At 43.8% G+C, this 11,486-nt stretch overlaps 1 protein-coding gene across 1 annotated transcript; it reads right to left on the reverse strand.

Moving 5' to 3' along the window:
• Window positions 1-6,631: 6,631 nt before the first annotated feature.
• Window positions 6,632-10,635, reverse strand: LOC103705430 (uncharacterized). Its single transcript, XM_039115710.3, has 2 exons — window positions 7,947-10,635; window positions 6,632-7,328 (listed from the first exon to the last, which is right to left on the reverse strand). The coding sequence occupies exons 1-2, from the start codon at window positions 10,615-10,617 to the stop codon at window positions 6,859-6,861; spliced, it is 3,141 nt and encodes a 1,046-aa protein (XP_038971638.3). The 5' UTR covers window positions 10,618-10,635; the 3' UTR covers window positions 6,632-6,858.
• Window positions 10,636-11,486: the final 851 nt, after the last annotated feature.

Here is an 11,486-nt window from a genome sequence, read left to right on the forward strand (position 1 = left end):
AGGAGAAAAAGAAAAAAGAAAGGAGAAGGAGAAAATAGAAAGAGAGCAATTCAATATCATGTAGTTTCAAATTTCAATAATACAAATTGTATTCTCAATTAACACATAAATGTATCTATATAAATAACCTAAAATTATAATCAAAGGCTGCATAAAAATAAAATACAAAAGTTCTCATAAAATTCTAGTCCAAGAGTTTATATAAAAATATTTTTTTAATTTTTAAATAAAAGAAATTTTTTAAATTTCTATATTTATGCATAACATTAGTGTGCCTAGATTTTTTTATTAGATGGTCCTCCACAAACAGATTTATGTTGAGGAGTCTTGGCTCAATATTCATTGAAGTTGGTTTACATATGATTTTTAGGCTTGCAAACTGGTATCAGGCTAAAACTTTGGTTTAGCCTAATTCATTTCACATCTAATTGTGGAGTTTGTAATATATCTCGAGCTAATTGATTTTGTCGAAATGGATAACACCTGAAAGATTTCCGACGCCTCGCGGAATTCCAAATTTCTTTTTCTAGCTATGTAAATTATCCAGTCCTCCTAAGTCAGTCTCACTAGCAAAGGATGGTGACTGAACATAACATAACAGAGGTTGAATAATGAGTCCCACCTGAATGGTTGGTTGCTATGTATACAACTACAAATTACATTGTCCATTCATTAAATTAGTTGCTATGAATATGCTATCCACCTGAAGGTATAGTAGGTGGTATCATTAAATAGGACTTCACAAGGGCAATCTAGGGTTGCCCAGGCTACGGACAAGACCATGGACTCCATCTAAACAATAGTCCTAAATGAAATCTTGCGCCAGTGCCCCATTTGGACAGTGGAGCAACCAAAAATTATTAAAAGGAGATTGCTTCCGAGAAAAACACATCTGAATTTATTTAGCAAGCTTTTGTTTTTCCAAGAAGCAGAAGGGAAACATAATTGCCAACAACTACCATTGAGTGTACTAACCAATAAATTTCCCATTCCATTGCATGAAAGTGGTATTTGACCTCGAATCGGGGTTGAAAAGAGTTGTTCAAGCTCAGCTCATCTATCAAATGAAACAAACTCGAGCGAGTTTCTCATCAAACGTAGCCGCACTTTTATTTCTTCCTACAAAATCAAAATATTTAGACTCGGGTTGCTTAAGCTCGACTCCTGCCCTAATCCAACAGGCTCGATCTAGTTGATTCGATCCATTTTTAGCCCTACTTAAAATAAATAACATAGGAAACTAGTTGGATGCTTGCTAGATTCATTCCTATAATGCAATCAGTACTATATAGATAACTAGAATTTGTAGTCTCTCTTGTTCTCACATTGGAAGGATACATAAATGGAGTGCATTGAAAGGGATATGCACTCTCCACATGGTGGTCCATGCGTAGCCGTGTGGCAGCATCCATCTACTGGTGGTATTTAATTTCTACCAATAACGCATGACCACATAAAAAATTATGATACGATCTACACCAAAAAACCTTATATATATATATATATATGATAAAAATTTGTGGGGACCAAGTGGGCTCAGTAGGAAAGAATTAAATAGGAGAACACTGTGGCCCATGGTTTCCCTACGTTTAGGGGCCAGATAATGGTACGGTTCCTCTTGAGGATTCCAAGGGGACCCTACGATAACTGGTCCTATTGTAATATATGTGCATGCCTTCACGTAGGCTGTCCCACTGTACCAAGATACCGCCAAAACTAGCTCAGATAAAAATCCCAACTAATATAATCAGAGCCTATACTGGTGGAGCTTCTGAGGCTTTACTCTTTAGCATTATAATGGTGGAAAGATGAGCTATGCTACTCTGATGTATGACTCTTTCTTCCAGCTTCCTTTACAAAAGTGACTACTTTTGTGGGAGGTTGCTCTGCTACCAAGCCATTATTGCTTACCAACTCCACTTAGCTATGGATGTGACAGAAGGCAATGGAGGAATGTATCATGCAACATTTGGATGATGCATGAGCCATGATAGATGTCCTCTCTGTTTCCAGTTTCCTGGAGCTTCGGTATACAGGAATGAAGGAAGCTGGAACAGGTGGAGATGAACCAATGAACAGGGTCTGCTGTTTGGCTGCTATTTCATGTTTAGTCCTTAAGACTTTGCATTTTATGCTTAGCATTGAAGGCACTTAGATCTATTTTGTACACATAGTTTGTTTTTATATGCAGCTAAATTTGTTTTGCATGCAATTACATTTAAGTTTGTATAGAGGGAGGGACCAAACATTAAGACTGTTTGTAAATAGGGTAGGAGATGGGATAAAGCATTTATTCTACCTTTATCTCCAGGACAAATGCCTAGACCTAATTAGTTGGAATCACTTATCCTCGATAATTCGATCAAAGTAGGGATAATCGAGGATCAACAATTCTCTACGGTCTTGAGAAATTTACTTTTTGTCTACGGCGTTAATGAAAATACCAAAAAGAACTTTTTATTTGAAAAAAAAAGGAGAAAAAACTTTTCATCGCCAAACTATTATTGCTTAGCAACTCCCCTTATGTGATGGTACAATAATAGCGCATGCAACTTTTGAATCATGCACGACTTATTTTGATTCTTTTCTCTTTAATCATCTCCTACTTTAATCATGCTTTACCCCCCTCCCCCACTCTCTTTTTTTCTGCAACTTGATAGGAAGTCTAGTCAAAATTGGTGAGAGCGGAACTCAAATTTAAGTTATTAGTAACAACAACCGGTGACTTTACCAACTGAGCCAATTGATACCCTCTAGTAATACAATGTTTTAGAGAGCAAAGATAGAAAGATCTTAGATAAATCAAACAAACCAAATACCAAGATTTTTTTGAAAATAATATTTCAGCCATATTGGTATGTGGTCGATATTGAAATAAATTGACATATCGGTTCATCATAATAGGCTTAAAAAATATATATTATGACCGATTTTATCTCATCTCTTCTATTTTTCCCCCTCTATGATCGTGCCCCCCTCGATACGTCACTTTCTCCTGCCTCCTTCCAGGCTATTGCTCTTGCCACCTTTAAGTCATTGATGCTACTCTCTCTCTCTCTCTTCCTCCCCCTCCCTCTCCTTTGGCTTTGGTCTTGTCTCCTTCGGCCCTCTGCCCATCATTTTCTCTTTTCTTTCTCCCCATCATTCATCCGTAAGCCATTGTTCGTTCCATCTTTATTGGATGGTGAGAGTGTTTAAAAATATCTAGCGATAAATTACATCGACCGATATCTCTGATTGTTTAGGTTTATAAACAAGGGACAATATTTTGTGTTTATCATATCGATGGAGCCTTAATACAGCCATAAATCAATATCTCGGCTGAAAAAACTCAGACATAATAGGCTATATGCTCTTAAAAATCATAAATAAATCCATCCTACATAGTCACCCTCTCTCTCACATTTAGATTTATTGTATTTATTCTATTTGTTAGCACCATAGTTTTTAAATAATGATGCTATAACTATTGTAACATCTGTTATAATATGGATATTCATAAAGGCTGCTATTGGTCATTGTTTCTTGATATTTCCAATTATAACAAATGATTATTAACGTAAATTACTACTGCCTTTTGTTTGGTACATGACAAATGCTATTTTCGCTTGTATCTTATTTCAAATTAATTAATATTTTCAAAATTCAAACTTTCATCTTACAAACTTCTCTAAAAGTGATTATATGGTCCAAAAGATATCATTTTATATAACAGAAGGTGAAGAAAAAGATAATCCTGCTGCTTTCTATTATAACACTGGATTATAATAACCAGTATTTCAGCAATTATTTTAATTTTAAAAATTTGAAAATTTATTTTTTGAATGAGTAATGGTTGTTATTAAGGTGAACTTCGATGGTAGTATCCTAGGTGATGAAGATAGAGCAAGTGTGGATTTTGTGATTAGGAGTCACGATTCACGGTTGATTGCTGCAGGAGGTCGAAGCACCGCTAGGTTGACAGCTATAGAGGCAAAGCTCAGGGCAGCATGGGAAAGCATCGCCTATGCGAGACAGGTGCTGAGTGCGGAACGGATCCTTTTTGAGGGGAGGGCGGATGGGAGATGGGAAGGCACAACCACAGTGATCGATTGGATACGTGGGGAGGGCGGATGGGAGATGGGTCCCCTTTACTTTGCGACATCCGTCGATTAGCGAAGAAGTGCAGCACCTTTTAGGTTGTACATGTGTACCGAGAGGCGAATATGGCCGCAGACTGGATGCTGCCCAATACTCCGAAGAGATCTTCTGGGCACATCAGGGGGTTTCGCCTCCAACACTGTGCTATTTTCTCACTTGTGATTCTGTTGGTTGCACCTATCCTAGAGTTGGATGATCAACCGTTGTACCAAAAAAAAAAAAAACAGTTTCAATGGGGTGTTCATCAGCACCGGATGGTGTCCCCTAAGGTTTTCCAGATTAATTCTCCAAGAGCTACTAGGAAAGACTGAGCAATACTGAACAAAGGAGGAACATTTTGTGACTCATATATTTCTTCCATCATATTTCTTCTACTGTATTATTTTGTACCTATTATCCCTATGTTTTCTTGTGCGTTGCACCATGACAAGAAAACTACTACAAATTTATTCTAATCATAAGCACAGTACATGCAAATGAATATGTGTTACATGTTCTCTTTGGATGCCCAAGGGTTGTCCTGGTATGGCGCCTAACAGGGGCGGCCTACAACTTCCTGCAATCTCCATACCCAACCGTAGCTTTCCTAGATTACTTGAAGGAGTCTGCGAAGACACCTGCCAGCTTGGCTAGTGGTCTTAGATGTGATTCTATTGCTTATCATGTTTAGTTAAGCAGAAATGCCAGAGTTTTTGAGGATAAGTAATAGAGCCCGAGGTGTGTTGCGGACAGAATGCTCATCCATGCAGCAGAGTGTGATGAGGTTGAGGCCGTCGATGGAATCGAGATTGTAAGGGATATTTGGGGCTCTCATTCAGCTTTGATGGCGTCTCAGGCGATATTAATTATCTGGGTGCTCCCACCCCCGAGCATTCTCAAGATAAATTTCGATGGTAGTGTATTGGAAGATGGAGAAAAAGGTAGGGCCGGATTTGTCATCAGAAATTCTGATTCCAGCTTGATTGCGGCCGGGGGATGTCAACTTTATGGCACTTCTGTACTTGAGGCAGAGATGAGAGTAACTGGGGAGGATATCTTTTATGCTCGCCTTGTCCTAGGAGCTGATGGAATTCAGCTCGAAGGAGATTCGGCGACTATCATCCGTTGGATCCAAGGTCATGCTAGGGTTGGTGGCTAACATCCCTTACTGCACGATATCCGTGACACTTGCAAAATTGTCTGGAAATTCGAGTCACTCACGAGTTTTGGAAAGCGAACAGAGCGGTTGATTGGGCGGCATCCTTCATCGCCCAGCGCTCCAATGATATGTTATGGGATAATCTTGAGTCTTCTCCCTTCTCCTTTCGCCTTTTTCTCTTTTCTAATTTTGTTGGATGTACTCATACTAGAATGGTACGATGCTATCTGTGTTATTGTAACTAATTCTTTTTAGTTATCTGGATTATTTAGAAGTTCGTTCACTTAGTGATGATACTAGTAAAAGAACCTTCATAACATGGTCTGTTGTACCCGCCCAAATCGGGTAGTATAGGATATACCGTACAGTACCGATTAGGTACCGGTATCTAGTATGGATGGCGTACCCATACTTGGTACGCCAAAAAAACTCCATACTGTACTGTACCGATATTGTGCTAGTGTAGCACTTATACAATATTTGGTATCGACATAGCGAATCTTGCTTCATAAGAGAACCAAAATTAACCGTTATCCACATCAGCTTCCCCAACAGTTCTCCTTATGACTTGTCAAAACCTCTAGCTATAGATCAACTACGAGTCGCAATTTATAACCCACCCTATCAATCCGACCACGAATGAGCTGCTTTAAGGATGTTCGAATTTGACATAAATAGACTTGGATCATAAATGGATCAATTATTAAGACTTGTTTATCAAATAGATTGGGTTCAAGTTTAACCTTTAACTCATTTAACCTATTCTGATCCATTTAATAATTGGATCGAGTCATAATCCGACCCGTTTAATCTATTTAAAAGCTGTTTAATCTGTTTCTAACTTATTTAATCCAACTCACTTAATCGGTTGAATCTGTTTAAATCCATTTAATCCATTAAAAATCCATCTAATTTATTTAATAAATGAATTATGTAGTCGAATCATCTATTTAGTAAACATGTCAAACTTACATTTAAAATTATAATTTATTTAATAAATAAATATTTAAATTTATTTAATAAATAAGTTAGATTTTTGAGTTGATAAATTTTGACCCGATCTATATCCAACCGACCAAAGCACCCGTAAGATCAGCTTTAATATTCAATTAATAATTTTAAAGGTATGGAATTGATTTGAAACGGTTGACTTCTAAATAGCGCGGGGACATGCACTCTTTCGTTTACTCGTGCGTACCGTCCTGAGACTCTAATCCGCAGTCGGGTCACAGGTAACGTAACTGAACCGAGCCGAGCCTCGGGAACTGAGAGAGTTAGAGACCTTCTTCTCTCTGTCGCTCTTCAATCTATAAGCATCCATATCAATTAAATTTACTGACCCAGTTACGCAGATTTCAATACTATCCTGTATCAGCCCTGGTGTATGTTTCCTGCCGTTTCATTTACTAGTGAAAAAACCCTGACACCACCAACTTTGATGAAGCAAAGCCCATCCGATTCAGCTGTACAGGAATTCTAACAACTTAGGCCTACCCTACAGCCGTAGATCAAGCAAAGGAAAGCACAAAAACAAAAAAAAAAAAACCTAAAAGCCAACTTTAACCCCAAGACTTCAGAGTTCAGATGCTAAGGAGATCAGGTGGTGGGGACCGTGGAGCCGGTTGCTCCTCCTCCTCCTCCTCCTCCTCCTTGGTTTCCTTGCCGGGTGTTTCTTCCGAAGGCCCCGGTGGTGGCGGTACGGATCCTTCATTGGTCGATGAGTCCTCTCCTGGTTTTGGCTTTGGGAATTCGGCGAGGATCTGAACGACTTCCCTCATCGTTGGGCGCTCGACGCTCTGTTCTTCCACGCACAGCGTTGCCACATGGAAGACGTGAAGCACTTCGTGAAGGGGAACCGTTGAAAGCCTTGGGTCCAGGATTTCAGTCACCGCCTCCCTGTTAGAATCCGTCATCTTTCTCACCCATTGGACGATGTCGACGCCATCTCCAAATTCCCCAACAGGCTTTCTTCCGCTTATGAGTTCCAGGAGGACCACTCCGAAGCTGTAAACGTCGCTCTTCTCATCCACCTTCAGAGTGTAGGCGTATTCTGTACATCCAGATGACAAAAAATTTAATTAGTATAAAGTAGAAACCTTAAAAATTTCATGCCAAGTTCGATCAAAAAGAAATAAATAAAAAAAAATCTAATGCCACTTAACATGTTCGCATGAATTGCTGAAGCAGAACAGACATAAAGTGAGAACAGGTAACTCTGTTGGAATGGTTCATGGTCTATTTACTGGATTACCGAATAGCCTAGGAAAAAGGTAAAAGCTTTCATTCGAGTTATTTCATTTTAACTGGTACCAAAAGCCGGATTAGTTCACCATGAGAAAACTAGAACAGAACAGAGGGAAACAAGTGACAGACTTAAAAATGGTTCCAGATAGCGCATGCCCTATTTGCTGTGGGGTTAAGAAACAGATTGAGAAAAATTCCTCATGCATTAGTTGAAGTTTGCTGAGAACAGGTATTAACATTAGCAGAACTAGAACAGAAACAAAGGCACTGAGGTAACTCTTTCGAGCACAGAGGCCATCTCATCCTCACTAAAACCTGCCCTTCCATTAACAAAGCAATCACTGTATGAATTTCGCACCCAAATTAAATGAAGACCCTGCAGCTTAACTGAGAATCTTAATATAAAGGATGAAAGCAATAATACCTGGAGCAATGTATCCGTAAGAGCCAGCGATAGCCGACATGCATTCAGAAGTACCGGAGTCCTGCAGGAACTTGGCGAGCCCGAAATCAGCAACATGGGCTTCAAAATCGGAATCCAGGAGGATGTTGTTCGACTTCACATCGCGGTGGAGGATCAAAGGAGAGCAATCATGGTGGAGATAACAGAGGCCCTTTGCGGCTTCCACAGCGATCTTATACCTCGTGTCCCATTGCAAATGCCCTCCTTTCTTCCCGTGGAGAACCTCCCCAAGGCTCCCATTTGGCATGTACTCGTAAACCAGCAGCTTGGTTTCGTGGTTAGAACAGAAGCCCAGCAGTCTCACGATGTGCCGGTGCCGGATCCTGCCAAGAGTCTGAATCTCCGCAGAAAACCCGTGGTCATGTGATGAACCCCGGCTCATCGCCGGGAACCTCTTCACGGCCAGCTGCTCGCCGTTGGGCATCACACCCTTGTAGACGATGCCAGCCCCTCCCTTCCCGATGATGTTCTCCTCCTTTAAACAATTCAAAACATCATCGCAGGTGAAATCGAGCCGCTGGAAAGCTGTAAGCTTCCATGCTCGAGCTTCGCTCGCCTTCTTCAAGGACCGAGCTTTGACAATGGCAGCAATGGCGAAGGCAATGGAACAGATGAGCAGGCCAAGGACAAGCAAGAGCTTGAAGGAAGCAGAGAGGGAACCTTTCGAATGAGATGGACGCGAGTCGTCGGAAATTCCAGGCCTGCAAGGCCCGAGAATGGGGCCACAGAGGTCGGCGTTGCCAACAAAGGATGTGGCATTGAAGTAGCTGAACTGGCCGGTGCTCGGCACCAGGCCGGAGAGGTTGTTGTAGGAGAAGTCCACGGCAGTCAAGCTCTGCATTGTGGAAATGGATGCCGGAATCTTCCCCTCAAGATGGTTCCTCGACAAGTTGAGGTAATTCAGGATCCTCATTCCGGTGATCTCCGCCGGGATCTCGCCGGAGAAATTATTGCGGCTGAGATCGACGAATGTTAGAAGTTTGCACTTGCTGATCTCCGGAGTGATGGGGCCGGAGAACCGGTTGCCGCTGAAGTCCATCTTGGAGAGCTGCTGCAGCCTCCCGATCTCCGGCGGGATGCGGCCGGAGAACTGGTTCTGGTTGAGGAGGAGCTTCTGAACGCCGGAGAATTTTCCGATGGATGGCGGGAGAGCGCCGGAGAGGCGATTGTTGGAGAGAATGATCTGGCCGAGCGTCGGCGAGATCCGGGAGCCGGCGGTCTCCGGAAAGCCACCAGTGAGAAGGTTGTCCTGGAGCTCAACCTGTGCGAGCTTCGGCAAGCCGAAGAGGCCACTGGGGACCGATCCATTAAGGTAGTTCTCCCCCATCCGAATCCGACTGAGGGATTTACACCGGCCAAAGGATTCCGGGATGGATCCGAAAAGGAAGTTCCCGAGGGCGATTAGTACTTGGAGCTGGTCGCCGGAGCAGAGATTCGGAGGGAGGGAGCCGGTAAGCTTATTGGAAGAGAGGTCGAGGAGCTGGAGGCGGCCATTCGTACCGAGCCGGCGGGGAATCTCGCCGGTGAAGTTGTTCTCCCAGAGCTGGAGCACCTCCAGCCTCGGAAGATCTCCGATTAAGTCCGGGATGGCGCCGTGGAGCTTGTTCCGGAAGAGGTTGAGGAGGGTGAGGTTCTTGAGCTCGGCGAAGGTCCGCGGGATCTCGCCGGTGAGGACATTGTTGGAGAGATCCATGGACTTGAGGCTCCGGAGCTTGCCGAGCTCCGGCGTGATCTCGCCAGAGAGGCCGTTCACCTGGAGGAACAGGGTGTCGAGGTTCTGGAGGTTACCAATCTCCGGCGGAATCTCGCCGGAGAGGCCGCAGTTGGCGGCGTCGAGGCGGACGAGGGCCGTGATGTTGCCGATGGCCGCCGGGAGGCCGCCCTGGAAGCTGTTGAAGTAGCCGATGTAGAGCTCTCGGAGGGTGGTGACGTTGCCGAGCTCCGGCGGGATGGGGCCTCCGAGCTCGTTGCCAGAAATGGCGAGGTACTCGAGATGCTCCCAACGACCATACTCCGGCGGGATGGCGCCGGAGAAGAAGTTGCCGCCGAGGTGGAGGTGGCGGAGGGCAGGGAGGTCCGCCACCTGGACAGGGAGGACGCCGGTGAGGTTGTTGTTGTAGAGGTCGAGGACGTGCAGGTTCTTGAGGCGGGAGAGGGCGGAGGGGAGGGTGCGATTGAAGGCGTTGTTGGAGAGATTGAGAAAACGGAGGCCGGAAAGGAGGGAGAGCTCCGGCGGTATGGGCCCGGAGAGCTCGTTGGCGGCGGCGGAGAGGTGAAGGAGGGAGCGGAGGCGGGAGACGGCGCGGGGGAGGGGGCCGGAAAGGTTGAGGTTGGAGATGTTGAGGGAGACAACGCGGCCGGCGGCGTCGCAGGCGACGCCGGACCAGGCTTGGCAGTGGTCGGCGGTGGCGTCCCAGCCGGCGAGGGCGCCGGAGGGGTCGCCGAGCGCCGCCTTGAGGTCGAGGAGGGCGCGGTGCTCCACCACCCTTCCTCTGCCAGAGGCGGCGGCGGAAGTGCGAAGGGCAGCGAGGAAGAGGAGGAGAAAAAGACAGAGCAATCGCATTTTCTTTGTTCCGTTTCTCCGGCTGCTTCGAAGTAGCGAGAGGAGAGAGTTGTCGGTCGCTCGCTTCATTCTCAAGGCGGAAAGGCGCGGGGGGTTTTATGGCGGCTTTTTCTGGGTTTTTATTGGGGATTTTTGTCGCGTTTTGTTTTCTAACTCGCGCCTTTTTTGTCGCTTTGTTTTTTCCTCGTTATCCGATCGAGGATGGCCGCGCCCATAATTTTTTTTGTTTTTTTGGGTGGCTGCTCACACTAATTTCGTGTGAGCACAGCCAAATAGATCAATAAAAAAATACTATACAGTAGTAAAATAACATAAGTAAATTTAATTTAATTTTTTTTAATATATTAAACAACAAATGAGACGGTTCGGGAATCCAATTCACTTAATAACGGATCCTCTGCCTTTCTCTCTGCCTCGCCTCCAGTTCAATTACCGCCCAAATTTTTTTAAATAATAATCGCAAAAGAAAGCTTATGGATATATAATTGCACCTTTTTTTTTTGTGATAGATATATTTCTAAGGTTTCTTGTATCGAATAAATAATAACAGATATCTATTTATGTGGTAAAAATGATGGTGGTGCGTTTATCGATTGGACTTGAGAAGCCATCGGGATGCGAATATGGTATCCTTCGGATACGATGGATAACGGGGTTGACGGGACCATTTAATTCACTTCAGCACGGGCTGCATGGCTTAGCTGGTGAGCTGAAACAGAGAGAGAGATATTAGAGATGTGGTTGGATGGGATAACAGGGATAGGGAACACGGAAGCTACAGTGTTCAGCTACTCCTACTCTGTGTGTGTAAATGAGTGAAGAAATATTTTGGAGCAGGGTGATCTCGGACTTTCTCAGGTAAGGGCTATCAGTGAGAAATATTTTAGATTTACTTTGTTTTGGACTGTTTTATAGCTTCGCTTCTGGGTCTACTTCTT

Source organism: Phoenix dactylifera, chromosome 9 (genome assembly GCF_051530095.1).
Source record: "Phoenix dactylifera cultivar Ajwa chromosome 9, Ajwa_hap1_PhDact_Kaust_v1.1, whole genome shotgun sequence".
In the NCBI taxonomy this organism is placed as follows: domain Eukaryota; kingdom Viridiplantae; phylum Streptophyta; class Magnoliopsida; order Arecales; family Arecaceae; genus Phoenix; species Phoenix dactylifera.